Genomic DNA, 26,488 nt, shown 5'->3' with positions numbered 1-26,488 from the left:
ACTCCATCTCTCCCTCACTCCACCCTCCGCATCGCTCCCTCACCCCATCTCTCCCTCACTCCATCTCTCCCTCACTCCACCCTCCGCATCGCTCCCTCACCCTATCTCTCCCTCACTCCATCTCTCCCTCACTCCACTCTCCGCATCGCTCCCTCACCCCATCTCTCCCTCACTCCACTCTCCGCATTGCTCCCTCACTCCATCTCTCCTTCACGCCTCTCTCCACATCACTCCCTCACCCCATCACTCCATCTCTCCCTCACTCCACCCTCCGCATCGCTCCCTCACCCCATCTCTCCCTCACTCCATCTCTCCCTCACTCCTCTCTCCACATTACTCCCTCACCCCAGCTGCCCTCTCTCTGCCCCTGACTAGCAGCATTAATATTTTTTCTATTTTTATTGCTTATTTAACAACCTTTCTTCCCCTAACTGACAGGGTGCAGCTAGATGCTGTTTTATAAAAAAACCCACAGGGGAAATAAATCTCACTGGCTGGGGTAAGAGATTTGCCTTGGCAGGCAAAGCAGAGAGTGTGGGAACACACGGTTACTGAGATCAGACTTTGCAGAAGAGAGATGATGGGGGAGGCAATGGCCTAGTGATATTATCACTAGATTATTAATCCTGAAACTCAGCCAATGTTCTGGGGACCCAGGTTTGAATCCTGCCGTGGCAGATGGTGGACTTTGAATTCAATAAAAAATATCTGGAATTAAGAATCTACTGAATACCATGAAACCATTGTCAATTGTCGGAAAACCCCATCTGGTTCACTAATGCCCTTTAGGGAAGGAAATCTGCCATCCTTACCTGGTCTGGTCTACATGGGACTCCAGAGCCACAGCAATGTGATTGACTCTCTAGGGACGGGCAATAAATGCTGGCCAGCCAGCAACACCCATGTCCTATGAATGAATAAAAAATATGTGGGAAACATGGCCAAAATTACCCAGGCTCTGAGGGCTGGTATAAGTAAATAGCGACCGGTGAGCTATCTGCTTGGACCATTTGTAACCGGTGTCTGTAACCCAGAGATGGCTCCAGCCACCAGGAGATGTCGACGTCGATTAGCAGCCTCTCAGAGACCCAGACTGGAACAATTAGCACAGTGAAGGAGAAGACTGCAATAAGCAGTCACCATCATCTGAGACCTTGATCCTTGCCTGAAAATATGCAAATTGTTTCCATTTGGATTGTGAAAGCAGATGTTGGTGGCTGACCGAGAAGGAGTTTACAGAATTGAGCAGTGACCTTAATATGTTGAGGGATAGAGTGGTAGACTCAGGTGTTCACCCGAACAGGCCGAATGACAGGCGGCTGGGGTGACAGTCACACTGAAATAATCAACCTTCACAATGCGGTTGTGCTCTGAATAAATTTGGTGGTTTATTTCACACACTAACATCGAGTCAATGTTTTGACAGCTTACGGCAATTTGGATGCAAAAGGAAGTTTGAGGCAGAAAGGGGATTTGGATAAAAACATGTCAAGTAAAGTAAAGTTTATTTATTAGTCACAAGTAAGCTTACATTACCACTGCAATGAAGTTACTGTGAAAATCCCCTATTCGCCACACTGTTCGGGTACACTGAGGGAGAATTTAACATGGTCAATGCACTTAACCAACACATCGTTCGGACTGTGGGAGGAAACCAGAGCACCCGGAGGAAACCCACACAGAGAACATGCAAACTCCACGCAGACAGTGACCCAAGCCGGGAATCGAACCCAGGTCCCTGGTGCTGTGAGGCAGCAGTGCTAACCACTGTGCCACCATACCGGTCGAGCATCAGCCAGGAAGGGAAATGAGTGCCCTCCCTAATGCAGGCTGTACGGAAAATCTAGTTCCCTCTGCTTGAATGGGAAAGCTGTTTTTCTTTGATGAATGATTCTGAAACAGATTCTGAGGACCCCACCTTCATAAATGTAAAAGACGTGTTCTTGGGAGTGGAATCTGGAGATTTCCCCTGTGAAAATGTTGTTACTGTTAAAGATGGCGGAGAGTATGATGAAGGTGCAAGAACATTACCCAGTCATCTCCAAGGAGGAAGTGGTAGATATTATTAGGGTATTAATGCAATTCATATCCTCACGTCGGTTAAAATAATGACATTTACAATGAGTTACTGAAGGCAAAATCACTTGACCGTGCATTCTGCTACTGGAATTACCCATCCATATGAACAAAATCATGACTGGAATCCTCTTTCACAAAGTAAAAGAAAGAGATTGTTTTAGAATTGAAATTCTTTGGGCAAGTAAGTTTATTAATCCCTAACAATTAACATTATAAATGTAAAGGATCCAATTGTAATCTTAGAAAATGCTAGAAATATTCAGCTGGTCAGACAACATCTGGAGAGAGAAGAAAAGTCAATGTGTTGGATTTTCATGGAGTTGGAAGACTCCATGGAGGGATGCAAATGGCTGCTGGGTCCCAATTCTGGGATTTCCCCTCATTTCTGGGGTTTCTGATTTCAGGAGTGCATTTTTACATCACGGGTTGTATCGTGTCGCGAGCCCCAATCCTGTAACTTCCAACCTGGCGGGCTCCATTGCAGGAAAAGGCATGTCCTATTCCTCTGCAATTTTCATGCAGTCAGGCCAGATTTTCAAAGCGTTCACAATACCTTAGAGGTGTCTTGAACCAGCATCTGCATGAGGGAACCTTTTGAAAGTGATGCGCTATCAATAAGGCGAAAGACTACCGGTGTGCCAATACAAGTGTAGGCTTTTATTCACAACAGAATCAGGAGCAGATCCCAACAAATAACCAACCTGGACTGAACAAGGGGGAGGAGACAGCCACCTTTATACTAGGTGCCGAGGGGAGGAACCAAACTGGAAGGGGATGTGTCCAGGTATGACAAACACACACAACGGTGGTCCATATAGGACAAAGGCACAACTGAGGTCCACCACAGAAAGGAAAGATGAAAAGGTCCTCCTTATGCCCCAACCATGCCAACTCATAAATGCAAATGCATTTAAATCACCACTGCGCCGTTTTGGGCATGAATCAGATTGCGGCCATTCCTGGGTCTCAGTAAAGTGGCCATCTGCGCGGGCGCGGATCATGTTAATGGCCTCACGCCCGACTTTACCACTTTTTCGTGCCCGAAAACGGGCACAACGCAATAGTAAAATAGGGCCCAATAACTGCAGTAACCATGAATTTATGTAATTTATACCATGATTTATAGAATTGCTCCAGAAGAGTACTTTAAGGAACTGTTTACCAAGCAAGAGGGAGGCCAGGATAATGCTGCGCTGAAGCAGATTGTTGAAGCTGTTTTCCTTCTCTCTCTCTTTCTCTCAGAAGTATTGTGATGGATTTGTAAAGTAACCACACTGAGAAGAGAAATGTATTGCAAACTAAGATCTTTTGGCAAGAAAACATGGACATCTGCTCTGTACTACAGTAAGAAGTCTCACAACACCAGGTTTAAGTCCAGCAGGTTTATTTGGTCGCACAAGTTTTTGGAGTGTCACTCCTTCTTCAAGTGAGTGAGGAGTTGTGTTCACAAACAGGGCATATATAGACACAAACTCAATTTACACGATAATGGTTGAAATGCGAGTCTTTACAGATACAGACAGTGTGAGTGGAGAGAGGGTTAAGCACAGGTTAAAGAGATGTGTATTGTCTCCAGCCAGGACAATTAGTGAGATTTTGCAAGCCCAGGCAAGTCATGGGGGTTACAGAAAGTGTGACATGAACCCAAGATCCCGAGTGTACAACTACACCCAGGAAGACAAAATGGGCGCAACATTGAATTACTGCATTGAACCCAGCCAAGGAGCAGTTAACTGTATACTCCTGTCTTTAATCTTCATCATGGACTGTAAAAAATCCTTAAGCCTAACTTCTCATATGGCTATACTGGTGTATGTGTGTGGGCTCAGGAGAATGTGTGCGATCTATGAATGATGGTTGTGTTTTTTTTAAGTTTGGGAAATAGTTTCGATAAATATATCTTATCTGACTAATCCTTTACAAACTGAAAGTATAAATAGTGGGTCTGCTGAAGTATTGGTAACACACATCCTCTCTAAATTCACAATGAAATCCCTGTTATAGTCAGATATGAAGTGGGAAAATAGGGGAGTCATTTCACTCCTCCTAACATGGTCATAACAACAAGCTATGTGCCTCCCATTCACGATGTAGGCGACAAAAGCAACACCAGTACGGTGTTGGTACGGTACCCCATGTTGCCAATGTGGATTAGACACCCCTCATTTGTGACATTCTGTTCAGCCCAATCAGGTTCTGCAGGGCTATCAAAGGAGAAAGTTGCTCACAGGAAAGTCAGTTGGCAATGTAAAACACCGTTTCACTGTAATGCTCAGGGCACATTGTGATGGGACAAAGATGCCACCTTATATCACCTTCAAACAAAACAACTCTCCCAAAAGAAAAATCATAAGACCACAAGGAGTGACCAATACTGTACAGGAAGGAGTTCAATGGATGACGTTTGAGCGTAGACTGATTGTGTCGCGTGTGAGGAAAAAAATCCTTTTATGCTGTGTTGCGAAGTAGGTTTTTGTAAAATTGTCTGTTTTAAAGCTAGTTTTTTTTCCGTACGTGGAGTTTAACGTACGAGTTTAACGTAACGGAACGTGGAGTTCCGTACGGGGAGGTGCAGGTACATGCAGTACACAGACTGAAACATTGTAGCAAGAGGCCAGGCAGCAGTGTTGCCAAGACAACAGGCTGTTTTTGAATTTTGCCCAATCAGTTTAAACTAGACATTTGAATAACAGCAGCCTATCAGATTTGAATTTGATATTTTGGTAACCTGAGAACCAATCGTATTGTGGGGATGTTGGTACGTCATCAGGGGTATAAGAGATAGCTCTCAGCATGAGCCAGACAGTCAGCCACTGCCTCTGCCTCACAGCTTTAGAGAGAGAGAGAGAGAGAGGCAGACAGACAGTCAGCAACTGCTCTCTGACACATCACATTTATGTCTTAAAAGAAAGCCTAATCTCACGAGTGAAGATAGCAAAGAAGAAAGAAGACAGAAGATTCGGAAGACGACAAACCTGATTGAAATTTCGAGAGAGACTAAAAAATTCTATTTTGTTTGTTAATAAGTGGGAATTGTATTTATCTAAACAACATTCCATTAGAAGAGTGTTTTATTTGGTTTGTTAATAGTTTAGTTAACCTGTTCACTGTTAGTTAGATAAATAAAAGTGTTACTTGGTGATTTTACAGAGAGAGTCTCAGGTAGTTATTTTGATTTAACCACTATAAGTTGCTGAAGTGCCGATATTATCCCTTCTCACAACTTTTAACAGATTATACAGCAAGGTACTCCTCTTTGAGTGGTTAGGTGTCAGCTCTCAGAGAGGGGATCAACGTCCCCTTTATAATAGCTGTCTCTCCGCACTTTTAGGTGTCATTCACTATCATGCATCAAGGATATATTAGATGATAAAGGCACAGATCTTGTCATCATTTCTGAGGACATGATGGGCCAGTTCCTGGAGCTGTTCCCGAAACAGAACAAGTGCCTCTGCTCTGGAACACCACCAGGCAACCTAATGAAACCAGAGGCGGGATTCTCCGGCTATTTATGGCAGCGGGATTCTCTGGTCCTGCTGCAGTGAATGAAGATTTGGCTGAGCGCCAAATTCTCCATCCTCGCTGACAGGACGTGAATGGCCAGAGAATTCTAGCCTAAATCTTTTTTTTTACTCATTGTCCAACGGATGCCAATGATTTGAGTGTTGTTCAGCATGATTTTAGAAGCAAAAAGGAAAAGAAGCAAGGAACAATGTATATTGAGAAAAGATAGTAATGTGCAAATTATTAATTTTAATACAGTGTAAACATATATGTTTTTGGTACAAGAAGAGAAATGCCTGTTACAAAAATGTTCCAACAGAGAGGCATGTAAGGTCCATACACTGGAGCACTCCTTCTACCCATTTGGTAGCACAGAGCTTGGGTATTGCTGAAAAAGGAAGTACTTGTCGAAGCTTTTCATCTTGCACACATCAGGACAATTCACAAGAATACCAAAATAAAGGAATTCAATAAAAGAATGCTGTATTGCTGGTCTAAAATCCTGGGACATCCTTCCTAACAGTACAGTGGAAATACCTTAACCAAATGAGCTGCAGCAGTTTAAGACCACAGCTCACCATTCCCTTCTCAGGGGCGATGAGAGATGAATATTGATCTTGCCAGTGCTGCCTGCATCTGTTCCTGAACAACCTTTTTAAATGATAATTAAAAATGCTAACCTGGTTCACGCCCTCGTGGGGGCGTCAGGGCGTGGGGATGGTGAGAATCCCGAAGGGGGTTCTCCCCGGTGCTAAATATGCTATGGCCCCTCCCCCATGATTCTTAGACTCAGCACAGTCCCAGCACGATCTGTCCCTTGAGCGTGCGGGGCTGGAGAATCATCACCGGCATGTTGAGCACCAATATGTGGCTACAATACTGATTTGAATTTCCATTTGGAGCCATATATCTGCTCTCAGTAATGCCGCTGTGAAAAGGGAAATTTTGTGTCCTTCCTAACTGGCAGTTTGGAACGCTGTGGGATAATACTCAGGCACAGGTCAACAGTGGAACAACACTCATCAGGACAAACACAAGAATGCCAAATTTCAAACAATCATAACAATTTATATCCCCAGTGAAAAGGGTGTTGATTTTATAGAATCATAGAATCATATAGTGAAGAAGGAGACCATTTGGCCCATTGAGTCTGCACCGACCACAATCCCACCCAGATCCTATCCCCATAACCCCATTTATTTACCCTAGCTAGTACCCTGACACTAACAGCAATTTAGCATGGCCAACCCACCTAACACACACATCTTTGGACTGTGGGAGGAAAGCGGAGCACCCAGAGGAAACCCACACAGACACAGGAAGAATGTGAAAACTCCACACAGACACCCGAGGCCGGAATTGAACCTGGCTCCCTGGCGCTGTGGGGCAGCAGTGCTAACCACTGTGCCACCATGCCGCCCCGGCATTTGTCGGCAAGTCGACTCTGATTGGTCAAGGAGTTGCCATGGTGAAAACAACGGAGAACTAGAGGTTTGTCAAGCTCCCTAGTAATTTAAAAAATACACAAGACTTGAATATATTCCTTTAGTTTGAGGGGAAGTGGTCCATGGGCATAAACGTATGCAGCTCCTAGCAAGCATAAATGAGCCATGCTGTGATTGCTGGAAATTTGGCATTCTTGCACTGGCAACATGTCTCCCTTTTCAGCAATATTCATCTGTTTTTGATGTAATATGCTTCGAGTAGTGTAATTAGCACTGCTGCCTCATAGCACCAGGACCTCAGGTTCAATTCCCGGCTTGGGTCACTGTCTGTGCGGAGTCTGCACGTGTCTGTGTGGGTTTCCTCTGAGAGCTCCGGTTTCCTCCCACAGTCCGGAAGACGTGCTGGTTAGGTGCATTGGCCATGCTAAATTCTCCCTCAGTGTGGAGCGTGGCGACTAGGAGATTTTCACAGTAACTTCATTGCAGTGTTAATGTAAGCCTACTTGTGACACTAATAAATAAACTTTAATATGTGTTTAGCGTATCATATTGGCATTCCATCAATCAAAAGTCATTCTTTAGCAGCATTTTTTGACTACACAATTAATTTGGGAATCGTTAGGTGCACGTGAGTTTGACGGGAATTCATAATACAATGATTGTGAAGATGTAAATCTAACAAAAATATAACAATGAAGCAGTGTTCACTATCAGTGCCGTTTAGTTAGTAATACATTCTAATAGGTTTAATGATCCAGAAAGTAGCTTTTAGGCAAGTAATGTTTCTTTTGCCCATGTTCATTGAATGAGGGTTAGCTGCTATTAGTTCCTGCTGTGACAACTGCTGATTATGCCAGTTAAATAAGGTGTTCCAATTGTGTCAGATGTGCACAATTTGCTATGTTCACAGTCCTGCCCACTGGCTCAACACCCCATCGAAATAAACTCTTCCAGCTGAGTCTGAAATGCCAAACGTGCGGAAACTAGTTATTCACTTTCTGACCGATATCAATCGGAATTTAAGCGGAACAGATTAAGAACATTTTATACCGCATCATGATTTATTTTCTGTTTCGACAAAGAAAAGATAATAGATTCTTTCGGGTTTGCCTCTGCAATTTCGACTTTCGCTGGGTGATTTGTCAGCAAACTAGAATCGTTTTCACGCCAAAAAAAAATACCTTGGCCGGAATGTTACCACCGTTCACCCGGCGGGATTTTCCCATTCCGCTGCAGTGAACGGAGATTTGGCTGAGCGCCAAATTTTCCAACCTCACTGCAGCGGGTTCACAGCATGAACTGTAAGATGTCTGTAAGATCTCGCGCTTTAGGTTTTCGAAGAAATAAAACGAAGACTTGAATTCATGCAGCAGCATTCAGGTTATCAGAAAGTATTTTACAGTAAGTTCTCTAACCTGTATTCGCTGTTGTAACGAGCAGCAACATGGCAGCCAATATGTGCATCACATGGTCCCACTAACAACAATGCAGAAATAGCCAGTTAATCTGTTTGAGTCGTGCTGACTGAGGGTGAAATATTTTCCACGACAGGCAATCTGTTATTCTCATTTCAGAATTAGCAGTTATCCATGAATAATACTGTCAGGAAAATTTCCATTTGTACACAGGAAGGGAAACTGAGGGAGACATCCTCTGCTAACTGATCCAAGCTGATCATTATGATGGGGGCGATTCTCCCATCCTGCTGCGCTGCCTCTGTAGCGCAGCGGGTCAGGAAACCCGAGTGGAGGCCGTTCCACCGGCTTCCCACTGGGCACCATGGCCTCCGCCCAGTGCCGGATTTCCGGTGCCGTCAGTTCTACTCCAGAAATTTATTTAAATTAGCATCTCCACATCATGTTAATAACATTAGCAGGCCCGGGACTGAGGTCTCTGGGTCCGCTAGCCTCTCCCCCAACACACGCCAGCAGTATCTCACTCCAGTGGGGTTTAGTATTGCTCCCCACTTGCAGGGTGCTGGCAGCCTGACCCCACTGGAGTGAAGGAAGGGCAATCGAGGCCCCCCTGAAGGTCAGGCGCTGGGGGTGCCACCTGGGCATTGCCACCTTGGCAGTGCCAGCCTGGATCCCCAGCTCTGCCCAAGGAACAGTTAAGTCCAGGGGGCATCTTGGCACTGCCCACCAGGCATTGGGCAGTGCCAAGGGTTTAGGGCCTAATGGGGCAGGGCCTGCAGGGGGGAATCATTGGGAGTGGGGGGGGGGTCCCACTGTCACTCTGCATTTGGGCTGGGTGACAGAGGGAGGGAAGCCAGCAATCAGGGCTACTTATTGGGGTGGGGGGGGGTGTCAGCCTGTTGGGGGTGGGGGGGTGGTTGGGCTGCAGGTGGGGATATTGGGGGATTAGGGCAGGTGGAGGGAGGAAACATCGAGGCAGGCTGGGGGTGGGGCAAGGGGGACGAGGCTGGGCCTGGACATGTTTGGGGGGGCCAGTAATTGGGCCATGGCGGGGTTCGAGGGGCTGGCCAGTGATTGAGCTGCTCCGGTCGCAGTGTTGACAGGTCAGTGCACGCGCAGTGGGCCACTTAGCGCTATGCTGTCGGCCTCTAGAATGGGAATAGGCCTTGTCCAGTGTTTTTTTTAGACTGATTCATGCTGAAACACTCTGCATTGCACAGAGTGTCGGAGATTCACTTTGAAACTTCCACTGATAAAAATCGCATGATTTACTCCAATTTTTACGTGAATTCGACACGTAGAATTGTTTTGGGAGAATCGCCCCTGATCAGTTCAGTAGGGAGGGTGAGATTAACTGGGAAAGGGGAAACGTTGGGTGGAATTTCCCATTCTGGAGACAAAGTACGGTGGTGGGCAGGAAAGCTGGTGTGCTTCCTGTGAGGCAGCGAATCGGATTTATCCACCCGATTTCTCGCTCATTAATTGTGCATCTGCTAGGAGCTCGTTGAATTTCTTGGTCGGGCGCGCAGGAATTCATCTGTTTCACCATTACCTCACGGGGTTGAAGATCCTGGCACCATGGTTACGTGGCACCCATATAAACATTCACTCACTGCAGGTCAGATCCGTAGTAAAGTTCTGCTTCACCCTGGCTCACAAAAGGGCAGAACCCTCCACAGTTCAGTGAGACCTCCCTGAGGAATCCCCTCCAGGCTGTTCAGCAAAGACAACAGGTCCTCTTTCCTCAGGATGGGAGCAGGAGGTCCTCCAACCTGACCATGTTGACCTAGGAGGAGGTCACCAGGGAAGCCAGCATCCATGGTCAACAGCAAAGAACCACCCTGTAGTGGAGGAAAAGACGCACTCCACCGGGGTAAATGAAATTCCCACTCACTCCAAGCTCACACCCTCATAAAGGCATCAAGCTGTCTAAGGATTAAAGTCACAGGGGTGTCACACATGACCAAGCAGATGGATCATCAGCACTGCATGTCTGGCAGCCACTTTAAAGCCCTTACTGGGCGGCGGCGGGGGGGGGGGGGGGGGGGGGGTTGGTGGGGGGGAGGGGTTGGCTCAGCAGACACAATAGGCATGCATGCATTCTGAACTGTTCTTTCATCCCTCATGCTCGCAGTCAATCCACCTGTCTTAATGCAGGGCAAGAGCTCCCACAACAGATCGGAGAGGGCGAAGACTGGACTGGGGAATACTAAAGCTGAGCAAATTCTCCTCCCATGAGGAGTAGGCTGCAGAGCTAGTTGTTCCTGTGCAGAACAGACCAGCCTCCCCCAACGAGCTAGTGAGCGCCCAACCAGTATACATCAACAATGTGCACACCATGATTGTGAGTGAGCTATAATGTCACAGCCTGTCTTCCCAATCACTGATTATCTCTTTTCTTTATTCCAGTTACCAGCAAGAAGAAACAGAGGAAGAGCTCCAGTAAGCACCTCAGTCTCATCCCCCAGGTCACCTCGGATGGGGAGGCAGAGGAACCATTGGATGAAGACCCATTAATGTGTTTACCCACACCCTCCAGCAGCACAGATACATGCACCTCGGTGGTCCTCATTCTAGAATAGGCTCGGGGTCACGATCTGGTGATCATCTCACAGACACGTGTCCACAACAGGCAGAGACAGCTGAGGTCTCTGACACTCGGAGGGCTGCTGAAGACCAGGTTGGGATCTGATGATGAGCCGCTGGATTAAACCGGAAGAAAGCCTCTGTGTCCCGGAAGAGGGGTTGTAACCCTAGTTGCAGTTTGGAATATGTAGGCTCTGAAGCACCATCTAGTGCTGGAATGGGCCTTGCTGGAATGACTGGAACCAGAAGGTGCTACTTACTTTATAAAGGGAAATTCTACTGAGGGGCCACCTACAGGGCATGCAATTGGGAATAGTAACTGTTTATATTCAATCATAGCAAAAGCCAATAGATGATGTTTGAATACTTGACTGTAAGTCTCTAAAATGGGCTGTGCTAACCACGGACTGATTTTAATGTATTAGTGGTTGATCTCTTGTCATGTTATATACAGAGTCTGGACCAAATGCAACCTTCAGGTGACGCAGAATTGTGGGATAATTTTACCACGGTGTATAAGTCATACATTCTGTCCACATTTTTATACAATACTTTGATGTAATATTAATATTTATAATCAAATAGCAACATTTATGGCATTTTGGAAAGCAGTGTTGGTCAGTGCACTGCAGTTTCTTGGTTATTTATAACCTAATTTAAACTTTCCAAGGCATGTCACAGAAGTATTATAAAGCAATGTGAGACACCGAACCACATAAGGCAATATTAGGGCAGATGGCCAAAAGCTTAGCCAAAAAGTTAAGTTTCAAAGAGCATCTTAAAGCAAGTAAGAGAGGGAGACAGTCAGAGAGGTTTGGAGAGGGAATTCCAGAACTTAGGGCCCATACAGTTGAATCATAGAATCCATACAGTGCAGAAAGAGGCCGTTCAGCCCATCAAGTCCATACCGACTCTCTGAAAGAGCATCTCACCCATGCCCTATCCCTGTAACCCCACATACTTACCCCACTAATCCCCCTAACCCACACATCCTGGGACACTCAGGGGCAATTTAGCATGGCCAATCCATCCAACCTGCACATCTTTGGACTGTGGGAGGAAACTGAAGCACCCGGAGGAAACCCATGCAGACACGGGGAGAACGTGCAAACTCCACACAGGCAGTCACCCAAGGCTGGAATTGAACCCGGGTCCCTGGAGCTGTGAGGCAGCAGTGCTAACCACTGGAATGGAATACAAACATATGAATTAAGAGCAGGTGTAGGCCATTTGGCCCCTCAAGCGTGCTCTGCCAATTGATAAGATCATGGCCTTAACGCCCCTTTCCTGTCTACCCAGGCCAGTGAAGAATCTATTTAACTCAGTCTTTAAGATATTCAATGACTCTGCCTCCACTGATCCCTAGGATAGAGAATTCCAAGATAAACAACCCTCTAAGAGAAATAAATTTTCTTTGTCTCTGTCTTAAATGTAAGACCCCTTATTTTCAAATCACTCCTTCTCCTATTTCTTATAAGGGGAAAGACCCTCTCAGCACCAAATCTGCCCTGTCCCCTCAGGATCTTGTATGTTTCAATGATGTCCCCTCTCATTCTTCTAAACTCCGATGGATACAGGCCCAGCCTGTCCAACTTTTCCTCATAAGGTTACCCCTTCATCACTGGAATGAGTCAAGTGAATCTTCTCCAAACTTCTTCTCATGCGATTGCTATGACGAGGTGAGGCGAGATGAACTGGCTCCCCTTTAGTCAGTCGGTTGCAACAAAGACCTTTTAACATTTTGTTTCCCCGCAGATGACTTTTCCAATCCAAATGTACTTACTTTTTAATAATTAATCACGTTTTATTGCACCAAACTCAGATTAAGTAAACCCAAGAGAAAAAATAATAAAGACATGATGATAGATATGCGTAAATCTCAGAAGTAAGAAAAGTTGGAATCCAATCAAAAGTTAAAAGAATATATAAATAAGCCCTTGTCGTGTCCTTGAGGTTTAGATTGTTAAACACAGCAGCCAATTGAAGGTAGTAGGTTTTCTTTATAATCCTGGAGTTGAATCGAAGTTTAGGTATCTGCATTTTTCTGGAGTCAATTTCAGATTCAGACAGAGAGGGAGGGAAGAGAGAGATTTGTTACTGTCTCTTACAGCAGCTTTTCCAGATGTCTTCTATCTGCTTCTGGCTTGGCAAAACAAGTTCTTAAACCTCCGGTCCATATATTCCAAGAAGGAATTTGATTACCGGGATGGGGAGGGGAAGGGGGTAGATTTTCGGGCCTCCCCATGGTATGTTTGTCATGGTGGGAAGCGATGCACTGTTCGCCGGCACTGGGATTTTCTGCTCTCGCCACTGTCAATGGGATTTCCCAATAACTGCACCCCACGCTGCTGGAAACCGACATTGGGCTTGTACCATCGGCGGGACCAGAAGATCCTGCGGGCATGAATAGCCAGGAAATTCTGGCCCATTGCAGTCAGTGTTGTAGAGCACATAATCACATTTCTGATCTTCCATCTCAGAAACTTCTGACACATTTCAAGATAATAGAAAACAAATAGGAAATGAAGTCATTTCATCATCCACATGGGGTTTTGAATGTCTATTGGGTATCTGGTTGGTTAGCAGCTCCCATTGTCTTGACAAAATTCCAGTTGATCAATGTCAACGTTACACTTTTATTGCCTTCCTTTCAAGAATCCCTGTTTTAAGTGGACTCACGACACTCCCAAGTTGTGCAATTCCATGCAACATGTCAGGGCAGGTCTGCAGTGCAATCCATGTAGGAACTTTCCAGAAAGGTGGTCAATTTACAACCAGACGTCAGGTGACTGGTAACAGCCATCTTTGGTCAGTGCCATTTCTTTTTATTTAATAAAAACAGGTCCACTTGAAACAGTTCAATTTGTTTTTGGTTAGCTGGTGAAGTTATAGGTAGATTTCACCCTTGACCGGAAGCCAGTATTGGTCAGAGATGGGTAAACAGGACTTGGTTTCAGTAAGGAATGTACGCAGTAGAGTTTCAGATTCCCTCAGGTTTACAGAGGGTAAAATGTAAGAGACCAGCCAGCAGTAGTCAAGTCTAGAGGTAACAAGGACCATAAAGGTTTCAGCAGCAGTTGAACTGAGACAGGCTTGATGGAGGTAGAAATAGGTGGTGTTAATAATGGCCTGGATACATGTTCGGTACACCGGTCCACACATCTTCGTCACTGCCCAACTACGTTGTCCATTCCCCCTTCTGACTAATGCATTCCCCACCCCACTAATTCAATCCAGCACCTAACTGTCCATAAATAATGCAAGGGAAGCTGCACTGGAATCTACAAGAGAAATTCAAAATGTCCAAAAAGTAATTTATGACCATGTACTGCCATGACCATTCAGCATACGTTGAGATTTGAAGTTAAGAATAATTACATTAATTACTAGACCACAAGGTAAGAACGCATCATGAATTAGGCATTTGATTTGGACAATCAAATATAAAGCTAAGGCTTTTTTCACATCCACAATCGGTTGATGGAAAATCTAACGCATTTATATATGTAGAATTTTATAAAGAACCTGCCATTTATCTTCCACCTGAGACATTTGTTCTGAGGCTTTGTTGACTCATAATTTATCTTTTCTACAAGTGATGAATGCGTGCATTTCAGATTTGCAATCCAATATGACTAATAATAAAGTTTTTATTAACTGTTTTAAGTGTGCTAGTTGGTACATCAGGAATATGTTCATTTTAATTGATATCCTCTTGCAGTTATAGTGTCTGATCTACGTCGAAAACGACTTTAAATTTGTATAGTAATTGAAACAGTTCATGGAAGATGATTATTATGTCTCATTATTCTTGAGCATTTAAGACTGATTAACCACGTCAAGTCAAAGAATTCAAGGCTTTGGAGTTGTATTCGCAGCTCAGACGTACAAATTACACCAATCAGGGCAGCACAGTTGGGAAACATGAGCAATCAGGACATTAATCAAAGGTGAAGGAGACAAATTGACTTTTAGTCTGCTGTTTAAACAATTGCTCGTTCATATTGTCTCTGCAGAACATTACATTCATTGGACATGGTACTAAGTGGCTATATATAGCATAAACAAGGCATTCAGCTATAGATATTCCCATTGGCAATAAGCGATGGATTCTATAAATGAAGCTTTTTTTATACATTCCCTTTGCTGTTCCTCTCCAGAAGGCATTAACCTTGTATCATTGAATATTTTGTTTTTTTTAATTTGTTGCTTCTTAACTAAAAGCATTAGTGAGTCATATTTCATTTTCTTTCAATCAGCATAATCCTGGACACGTACAGTTAATTGAGATTCAGATGAGAGGTGTAAGTAAACATTTTCCATTCTCTTGTCTCTGCTCCTTTTCTTTTTATCTACACGTGGACTGCTACGCAAACTTGTAAAGACGAATGGACGATCAAAATGCAGAGCTGATAAAAGCTGCTAAATAACAAAGGAACAAAAATAGTGCAGTGACCATTATACATCGATGGAAGTGCTGTTATCATCATTATGGGTCTTAACTTGAGTTAATTTAATTTAGCTTATAGTTTGGATCGATAGAGACTGTTGGAGACAAGGCTGTAGGCAAATTCTACCTTTTATTAAACACCCTTCTAACTATATACTGGATAAGGCTTGGCAAGAGGTTCAGACAGAACTAACCCTCAATCAATTCCGTCGACATGTGATCTTACGTCAATGATGACGTAGATGATCTGTTCAAAGTTTTAACATTAACCCACGGTGGCACAGTGGTTAGCACTGCTGCCTCACAGCGCCAGGGACCAGTGTTTGATTCCCAGCTTGGGTCACTGTCTGTGTGGAGTTTGCACATTCTCCCCATGTCTGCGTGGGTTTCCCCCGGGTGCTCCGGTTTCCTCCCACAGTCCAAAAGACATGCTAGTTAGGCGCATTGGCCATGCTAAGTTCTCCCTCAGTGTACCCAAACAGGCACCGGAGTGTGGCAACTAGGGGATTTTCACAGTCACTTCATTGCAGTGTTAATGTAAGCCTATTTGTGGCTAATAAACAAACTTTAACTTTAGTACTTTTACTTTACACTATGGGTGGCATTTTCTGGCCGCGCTCGCTCCAAAACCGGAAAATCCCACCTGAGGTCAGCAGACCTTTGCATGGTCCGGCCCCCTCCACCTTAACCCCCGCTAGCTACAATTCCTGTGGCAGGCGGGACGGGAAAACTCCCCCCTACATCTCCCCCCAACTCTCTGACTCTATTTGATAGATTACTTACATTATCCGACCAAAATTACATTAGTGGAGGTATGTTTGTCTGGGCATAGTCTTCCAGGACTGATGTGAAGACCTGAATTAACTTTAAGAAGTCAACCACAATATAATGAAAGGACAATGTGAATGGATGCAATTCAGGAACAATGAGACAGAAGTATAAATATTAAAAGCTCAGAGGGCTTTAGCCAAGAGCTGAGGGGGTGGAGGGGGGTTGGGGGGTGGCGTGAAGGAGAAAAACCGCTAGAAGTTCTGTTCATTTGGACCATTATTGAACTTGCCTTTGATTCTTCAATTCTATTGGCGTAATAAAACCTAATGTCATCATGAAATAGTTTGGCTATTATCCATTTCCATGCTGATCAATATATTAGAGCATCTTTCAGAGCTTATTAATAATGAATAATACATTGATTACTCAGACCATGTTCAATGCACAGATCAAAAATAAGAGATTATTATTGTATTTAAATTAGGGACAAGGAAATATTGTAGAGCAATACAATATTTAAGATTCAGTTACTGTTAGCTTGGTCACACACCACTTCCCCAAGAGCTTCAGACATTCTATTTTTCTTCTTACTATCAAACAGAAAGCTTGTTTTTTTTGCAGGGAGCTTGGCTTCCTCCTAAATACACCAGGGTCAGAATTTTTGGGATGGTGAGGTTTCTTTTCCCACCATCCAAAAGGTTGGTGGCCAACACATCCCCATCAATACTAGCGCCCTTCAGCTATTTAATCCTCCAATGAGCATCAATTGACTGGAGATGAAGCTTCCAACCCTCAATCAGGAGCAAGTCCTGCCTCACAGCACTGTGGCTGGCAGCTCTCTAGGATCAGCAGTGCCAGAATCACATTGACAGGACTAGGACAGAAGCAATGTCCAGAGTCAAAGTACCAGGAGTTGAGGACCAGGTAAATGTGGGGGTCTCAAGGTCGGGTCAGGAGGTGATGCCCAGGGAAATTGACAAGTGTTGGGAGTCACCCAAGGCAGGAATTCAACCGGGGGTCCTTGGCACTGTAACCAGTGGCACTGTGAGGCAGCAATGCTAAACACTGTGCCACCATGCCGCCCTGTAGCCCGTAAAAATTCATTTTCTCTTCCTCTCCCAATCTCTCTTTTTTGTGCTCTGCTTTCCTCTCTCCGTCCCTTTCTCTTCCCTGCTGCCCAAGCCTCCTCCATGAAGCTAAAGGTCATGTCGGAAACAGTGTCGTGGCCTGTCTAAAAACAGGAATTACGTATAGTTTTACAAAGTTAATTAATTTAAGGGAACAACATTATACATTTATGTAAACAGTGAAAAGCACCAATGTGTGTATGCAGAGAAAAGTATCGGTAGATTGTCAGTTAATGAGTAGAGTTTATTTTTAAGTTTGTAACAAGTCACACCAGGGTTAAAGAACTTGACACTTAAATAAACAGCTAACTGATCTCTGCAGTTTGGTCACACTAAAAAACCTACTCCAGAGCAGCTTTGATCAACCTGACTGCAGAGAAGGAGAAATTCGGTAAGTTTCTTATTTTGCATGCATCTAGTGTAGTACGCTCTGAATTTATCATTTATATTCTGGAAGAAATGCGTTTGCTTTTCATTGCTGCATTTTACACTTTAGTATTTTTAAAAATTCTAGTGTCACTCAGTTTCAATACATCCGTTGGTTATGAACTGGGTTGAGAATTTCATAAATTGTACCAGGTGCAGTTTTATATTTTGTCATCTTTTCTATGACCATTTGACCTAGATTCCAAACAATGACTTAAAGAGGACATTTAATACTTCTGATGCTAAAGTTAATTGTACTTCATTTAAAATTTACTAACCACTTATAGTTAGTTTTTTTTCCGTGCCTAATTCACTCCTGGTAACCTCAGAAACTTTACTTAGATTAACTGCTTTCAAAACAGAGGTTTCCCATCCTGAAATCTTCACACACACAGAATTTAATTTAATTTTTTAATTGATTCATGGGGCATGGGCGTCGCGGGCTGGCCAGTATCTATTACCCATCCCTAGTTGCCCTTGAGAAGGTGGTGGTGAGCTGCCTTCTTGAGTAATTGATGCAACTGAGTGGCTTGCTCGGCCATTTCAGAGGGCAGTTGAGAGTCAACCACATTGCTGAGGCTCTGGAGTCACATGTAGGCCAGACTGGGTAAGGATGGTAGATTTCCTTCCCGAAAGGACATTAGTGAACCAAATGGGTTTTTCTGACATTCAACAATGGTTAACAGTAGATTCTTAATTCCAGATGTTTTTTATTGAATTCAAATTCCACTATCTGCCGTGGCGGGATTCAAACCCGAGTTCCCAGAACATTAGCTGAGTATCTGGATTAATAGTCTAGCAAGAATACCACTAGGCCATCACCTCCTCTTTCCATTATACTAGTCTGACAAAGGATATACAATAAATGTGTAGGTACAGTGCACAGAGTAATTAAATGTTTAATTTGTCAGTTCATCTCTCATGGCATTATGGCATTGAACAAGGGAGCCCAGATACTGGACTCCACAGCGTAAGGAGGGTTAGAGAGTAACTGGACCAGAGCTGACCAAGGATGGTAATGATGGAGGATAAAAGAAGGTAAAAGTAGAGAAGGGATAAATAGGATTGGGTTAGAGACCTGGGTAAAAATGTAGAACAAAGTTAGAGGCCAGGAAGAGAAGATTAAACAGAGTTGGGTGTGGCTGAAGAGGAAGATAGAGCACTCTAAGTGGCTAGAAGAGAATTCGAGGTGGGAGAAGATGACGAGGAGGAGAAGTAGGACAGAATCAAAGGCTGATTGGTCATTGAAATGGAGCTAGAGCTCCAATAAGTGACTAAATGACTGAAATCATAAGGGAAGGAGAGACAGTTGAGGTAATAGACTGAATGGGAGAGGGAGGGAATGGGTGAGAAATGGCCAATGAAAGCTAGGAAGAGGGGAGGCTGATAAGCAAAATAGGGAATCAAGTTTGGAAACATGTTCAGCAAACCAAACCAAAGTATAGTCCCATAAAATATAGTTAAAGAACAGAATCAGCAAAACTTTAAGCCGACTTAAGCATCTGTAAGGTTTTTGTAAAATGTAGATCAAACAGAACAAAGCCTTGAGAGAGCAGACTGAGTGGGTATAGGGAGGGAGCTACGCACTATGAACAAATGAGAAGTGATCGGTTGTAGATATTAGCCAGAGGCAGCATTAGAGCAGGAAAATTTTTCTCTTGTCTCTGTCCCCATTTCTCTCTCTCTCTCGTATTCTGCCTGTCAACACAAAAATGTGTTGTGAGTTTTTATTTTGTGTCTCACTCACATGTATTCAGTCTCTTTTTTTTTGGAAGGAAACACTCCATATAAATTTTATTTCAGTAGAAGTTTAGCAAATTGTTACCCATATTTGGTGGAATGTGACTGGCCAGAAAATCCTAGCAACTTTAGAAGCCTTATCAGTAGATTTTCTCTGCTTTGCTCAAGAACGGGGGAGGAAGGTGCTTCCATGTGTTCCACGGGTTTTATTACAACAATAGGGTTTAGAGGAGACTTTCTACTGGTTATATGACTTTTGTGATGATTCCAGTGTTCTCTCACTTCCTGCATGCACTGTAAGGGAAGCTAAATTTTCAGATGGGCCTTCACTGAAATGTAAGGCCCAATTTTAACCCTTAACATAATCTTAAATAGTTATAATAGCCACAGAAACCTGTGGGTTGCAATTCTATTTTTTTTTTGAGTAGACAAGTGGGAACCAAGCAATAGGCACCAAATATTCCTTCTTTAAATGTGGAACTTTGCCTCCGATTAGGTCATGAAGCCTGACTGTAATCTCAGCCGGAGGCCTGTGCTGGTAAACCACAATGGCTTCCCCACCAGGCCAACTTGGCAGGCAGAAAGCTGATCTTTGGCCAGAGGTGGCTGAGTGGGAGGGAACTTTTATTATTGTTCCTTTTGTGGGCTACAGGAGTGTTGCTGCTCCGATTTTCCCCAAAGGAAAACTTGCAGCTTTCCTGCCCCAAGATTCCCTTCTCCTGCCCTGACACGTGACATTTCTCCTCCAAAGAGTTAGTTAACTACTGGGGACTGATGTTATCTGGCCTCAGTGATAGCACCCAAAAATTTACCTGCCCGTTTGCCAGGTAGGTCTTTCTACTGGGTTCTTGATGAAGCATAAAACAGGACTGCATTTCCTTAACTGTTTCAATCATAGAATCCCTACAGTGCAGAAGGAGGCTATTTGGCCCATTGAGTCTGCACCAAGCACAATCCCATCCAGGCCCTATCCCCATAACCCTATGCATTTACCCTAGCCAGTCCCCCTGACACTAAGGGGCAATTTAGCACAGCCAATCCACCTAATTGGGCGGCATGGTAGCACAGTGGTTAGCACTGCTGCTTCACAGCTCCAGGGACCTGGGTTCGATTCCCGGCTCGGGTCACTGTCTGTGTGGAGTTTGCACATTCTCCTCGTGTGTGCGTGGGTTTCCTCCGGGTGCTCCAGTTTCCTCCCACAGTCCAAAGATGTGCGATTAGGTTGATTGGCCATGCTAAAATTGCCCCTTAGTGTCCTGAGAATCATAGGTTAGAGGGATTAGTGGGTAAAATATGTAGTGATATGGGGGTAGGGCCTGGGTGGGATCGTGGTCGGTGCAGACTCGATGGGCCAAATGGCCTCTTTCTGCACTGTAGGGGTCTATGGTTCTATGGTTCTAATCAATAAGTTGAGCACTTGTTTAATACTGCCCACCAACACAAACTGTTTTGTGTGGCATTTAAGCGACGGGATATCTGCTCAGTGTCCTCCAGCTGTTTCAGATATTGTACGATCAAACTGAATTCCAAGCAGCAAACACTGCATCATTATTTATTAAGCACAGTGCCCTTTCCTGCCATTTTTACTTGAACCCTTAGTGTTTATCTAAAGTGGCAATATGCCAATCTTTGGCATCTTTTTTTCCTACCAGCTGAGAACAGGCCTTGGTGACGTCTTCGTTTGATGGTGGTTTGTAACAGCTACAGATGAAGGAGAAAGTTGGAACTCCGGTGAAAAGTCTTCCACACAGGCCCAACGTTGCCAAAGGTTATCAGAAACTGACCCAAACTCTGCATCATGAGCAACAGGTAAGGCTGAAAGAACAGCATGTACCTTCATGCTTTAATCTTGTGGAGTTTGTTATTCGATTGCTACTGGCAAGGTGGAGATATCGTTCATTAAGATTCCATCGGGCCAATCTGATTCAGTTGTTATATTGCTGCCTTTACAAACATAAGTAACAATGCAATTTGGTTTGGTTAAATTGCAGTTTCTGCTTTGATATGACTGTGTTTGAGCTGATGCGAAGAACACAGCATAACTCGAGTTTGAGTTTGCACCAAGTACATATCCAGCAGAAAAACCACTTCAGAGGTCTTATTCTGTTTGGGATTCTTGCAGTTGAGCTTCAAGTACTAAGCTATTGTTTTAATCCTTGTCAATAAGGATCTCAGTTTAATGTTGGTGAAAATCATTGCTTTTTGACTAATATTAACTGGAATTAATGAGTAGAGCTTTATTTGAGCATTTAATGTTCACAGTTCTGCTTTGTATGCATATAGAGCAGTGGAGAGCCAGCAGCGTAATTGCTGGCTAGCGCAGTGTCAAACTGCTAGCTACAATATAATGGCGCCATTATTTATTTCAAGAATGTTATTTTTCCTATATTCTCTTTCCTGGCCTCTTCTCCCTGTCCTCCACAAACACCAGTTTATGTATAAAATACAGCTCATGCCATCACCCATACAGTGCCCTTAACTGACATCAATTTCCATCGGTTTTTCATGTCTGAGAATTGGCTTTAAAATCTTCAGCTTCACTCACTTTATCACCTCGGACCTCCCGATCTTCTCAGCTTCTCCAGCCAGACATATCTACACATAGCATCCATTTCTTTAGTACCAGATTATCGGCACTTTAATAAAATATTGTGGATGCTGGAAGTTTGAAATAAAAACAGAAAATGCTGGCAGGTCAGGCAGCATCTGTGGAGAGAGAAACAGAGTTAACACTTTTCAGGTTGATGACCATATATTTTGATTTGATTTATTGTCACATGTATTAGTATACAGTGAAAAGCATTATTTCTTGTGCGCTTTACAGACAAGGCATACCGTTCATAGAGAAGGAAACAAGAGAGTGCGGAATGTAGTGTTGCAGTCATAGCTAGGGTCTAGAGAAAGACCAACGTAATGCAAGGTAGGTCCATTCAAAAATCTGATGGCAGTAGGGAAGAAGTTATTCTTGAGTCGTTTGGTATGTGACCTCAGACTTTTGTATCTCTTCCCGATGGAAGAAGGTGGAAGAGAGAATGTGCGGGGTGCGTGGGGTCCTTAATTATGCTGGCTGTTTTGCCAAGGCAGCGGGAAGTGTAGACAGAGTCAATGGATGGGAGACTGGTTTGATACATCAGAATTCATCAAACCTAAAGCATTGAGCGGAATTTTCCCGTCCTGCCCGGAAAGCGTAGTGGGCGGGACACGGACCATGCAAAGGTCCGTTGACCTCGGGCAGGATTTTCCGGTCTTGGGGCAAACTCAGCTGGAAAATCCTGCCCATTAACTCTATTTCTCCCACCACAGATGCTGCCTAACCTGCTTCGTATTTCAGTTTTGATACAAGATTGCTCCTTACTCATTTCACCGCAGGTATCTGCCCCATCAGCTACTCTGCCCTATCCTTTGGGACTCCTCTGCTTAGCCTCCATTCTTTGAGCATTGCCAATGAGATACAATTTGTTTGTTTCTTGAACTTGGGTGGGCGGCACAGTGGTTAGCACTGCTGCCTCACAGCATCAGAGACCCGGGTTGATTCCCGGCTTGGGTAACTGTCTGTGTGGGAGTCTGCACACTCTCCACGTGTCTGCGTGGGTTTCCTCCAGGTTCCCTCCCACAGTCCGAAAGTTGTGCTGGTTAGATGCATTGACTATGTTAAATTCTCCCTCACTGTACCCGAACAGGCGCTGGAATGTGGCCACGAGGGGATTTTCACAGTAAATTCATTGTAGTGTTAATGTAAGCCGACTTGTGACACTAATAAATAAACTTTAAACTTTAAAACTTTAAACTTGATTAGCAATAATCAGGTTACCAATGACATCTATTGTTTCTTTGGTTTTATTTAAGTACTCAAGCACTAAAGACTGACTAAAGTACTTAAGTTGGACAACTTTTGGAATAAATAGGATCATTGATTGAAATTGTTTGACTTCCTTTTGATGTGATGAGCCTAGCTGAAAGTTAAATTGGCCAGAACTTATTAAATATATTTATCACAGTTATGGTCAATCAATTAAAACAGGATTTCTTCATGTCTAAACTATTTCAGTGTTTTGAATACTGAATGACCTATACTGTTCTCCAACGATGAAAGCTATTTGTTTCATTAGGCTGTATACGTGTTCTCTTAACCCTCTGTTCCACTTACTTGAAAAAAATATACTTTTGAATTGTTCCAAGTTGATCAGAGAATAATTATGAAGCAGATTTGATCACGAAAGTTGGATTGCCAAGGTAGAAATGTCAGAGGGATAAAACCATATAAAGTTGAACAATGTCTTGGTAAATCGCACATGTGATTCAACAATGAGCAAAGGAGTAGAAAGTCTCCCAGTTGTAATTGTTGTTTTGTGCTGAATTAGTTGGTCTCAGTCAGGCAGGTATTCAGGGTGTTATAATGTCTCAAAGTACTGGGGGTTCCGTGCCCACTGGGCACCGCAGAAACTGGGGTGCATTATTTTTGATGCTTTAAGTTTCCTTTCCGCTTTGCCTTTTGTTTTGGGCGGCTGCCCTCCTTTTGGGAGCTGCCCCTTTTCAGTTGTCCTTGAGTTAGTTTGTTTGGTTGGACAATAAAAGATGTCCCAAAGTACTGGGGGAGGGGAAAGTTGCTGAAGTGATCAGGACAGAGAACCAATGTGCTGAGCCCTGTTGAGAGTGTGCATGTGTTTTGAACAGATTTGAATTGACTATGAAGTTAACGAGCTTGCTAATAATGATGCTCACTAAGCACAAGGAATCCAGATGTGATCCACATCAGAGTGGGCTGGCTGCAGCCTGTAGCAATGTACCCCATGTTGTCTTGCCATTTTCAAGGTAGGAGGGGGAAACTGGAAAAGAGGAGTGTTGAATATGCCCCTACGGACTTAGGCTGCATCAGGAATCATGAGGTAGGCTTAATAACTTGAACACTGGGAGCTCTTTAGCAAAGATCTGCACTGATCCACAGTCAGATTTAAGACTGACCAACCAGGTCCCACACAGGGAGGAGCTAATTGCCCAGGAGTCATCTGACCCACGCTCTTAAAGGGGCAGTCCACACTCCATACCCCAACATACTAAATGTATATATGTACATCACAAGGACAGGGAAAGATACCAACTATATGAAGCAAGGTGCAGAGAGTAACCCCAGGTTAAATTGATCTATTTTGTTGTTGTATTTGGTGCATTCAGTATTGCCAGTAGTATACTAAAAGGATGTTCTTATACAGTTTTGTAATGTACTGCATCTTATAGAATGCAGGCATAATTGGCTAGATAAAGCCAACAAATGTCAAGTGTAGGAAAGAATGTGCTCAGTTTCTAAATAATTTATACAGCAGTATCAGATTAAATCCTCCTGGCTTTAACATGTGGAAATCAGGAGGTATATGTCAATGGAAGAGTAAAAGAATAATCGTGGATGTTGAAAGGGATTGTGTGTAAAATATTGACAAGGGAATATGAATGAAGTATTCTTTTGCAGTGGATGTAACACGTTGTTTAAATGAGACCGACAGGATTGGATATTATTTGACATATTTATATAAAACAGAAGTTCTTATTGCCAATTTCCAAAAAGCCTCACTCCAAGGTTTGAGCACACAATCTAGTTTGATGCTTCAGCAGTACTGAGCAAGTGTTACGCTGTCAGGGATGCTGTTCTGTACAGATGTTAAACTGAGGCCACGCTGGCACAGTGGTTAGCACCGCTGCCTCACAGCGTCAGGGACCTGTGTTCAATTCCGACCTTGGCGTGACTGATTGTGTGGAATTTGCACGTTCTCCCTGTGTCTGTGTGGGTTTCCTCTATGGGTGCTCCAGTTTTCTCCCACAGTCAAAGGATGTGAGGGTTTAGGTGGATTGGCCATGCTGAATTGCCCCTTAGTGTATCAAGATGTGTAGGTTAGATGGATTAGTCATGGTGAATGTGTGGGGTTATGGGGATAGGGTGGGGGAGAGGGCCTGGGTAAGATCCTCAGAGTCGGTACAGACTTGATGGGCTGAATGGCCTCCTTCTGCCCTGTAGGGATTCTATGATTTGTCAGTTCAGCTGAACAAAAAGATCCCGTGGCATTATTTGAAGAAAAGCAGGGACTTAGGATGTCTTTGCAAATAGTTATCCCTCAAACAACATCAAAGGCGGGTAGATAATGATAGCTTTGCTGTGTTCACCCTGCAGTTGAATAGTCTTTTGGCACCCTGCATGAATAATGGCCACATTGACAACGGTTAGCGACAGGAGAGAGACAGACTGGATTTAATTTCTCTCACTCCCTGTCCAAAAGCAGATATTTTGAATTCTTTTCTATGTATGAGTGACTTGTTTTCACACAAACCCTCAGTTTGTCAGATCCAATTTACTAATAATCCCCAGCAAACTCGCAGTAAGATTAACTCAGAAGATTACTTATTGCACATTCAAGAGCTGGGACCACTCTGACAAACACGTGCGGACTCACAGACCGACCGATCCACAAAGGCACATATATACACACACACACACACATGGAGCTTTCGAACGATGGATAGTAACAATACAAGGTTCACGGAAATGAATCTTGGTTCATGTGAGGGTGTTTCCTTTATGGCTAACTTCAGTTCCAAAAAGTTTTGGTTTGAGAAGACGACATAAAATCATTGAAATTGTTCGGCTAGGCAACTGGAGTCCTTTCCGATTGACATTAAAACAACAGTTTGAGGATTTCTCTGCTCTCAAAGGCATATAGAGATTTCAAAATAGTCACTCGAATCATGCAATCTTTTTTTCTCCTACAGTGACTTCAATAGGGATATTTATCCAGTGTCTGAAACTGGTTTTGATTTCAGGACTGATAATGACCCAATCTTTAGCTGTTGAAAGACTAACCATCCACATTGAGGGTCTGTTGTTGGGAAGCCATTGTCTAGACATATCTTCTGAATCCACTAGAAGGGTTAGCTTATTAGATACAAATGACTTCCCTT

General features: G+C 43.8%; 1 protein-coding gene across 1 annotated transcript in view; it reads left to right on the top strand.

Annotated features, from left to right (window-relative positions):
• The first annotated feature begins 21,226 nt into the window (after positions 1–21,226).
• The window catches only part of LOC144506837 (uncharacterized), a 38,811-nt gene continuing 33,549 nt past the window's right edge, over positions 21,227–26,488 (top strand). Inside the window, exon 1 of the mRNA XM_078233193.1 lies at positions 21,227–21,352. Within this exon, the coding sequence (XP_078089319.1) occupies positions 21,342–21,352 (11 nt within the window). The 5' untranslated portion in view covers positions 21,227–21,341. The remainder of the gene's footprint in view (positions 21,353–26,488) is intronic.

This window comes from Mustelus asterias, chromosome 18 (assembly GCF_964213995.1).
Source record: "Mustelus asterias chromosome 18, sMusAst1.hap1.1, whole genome shotgun sequence".
In the NCBI taxonomy this organism is placed as follows: Eukaryota; Metazoa; Chordata; class Chondrichthyes; order Carcharhiniformes; family Triakidae; genus Mustelus; species Mustelus asterias.
Note: the sequence above shows the minus strand (reverse complement) of the source record. Positions and strands in the feature narration are given on the sequence as shown.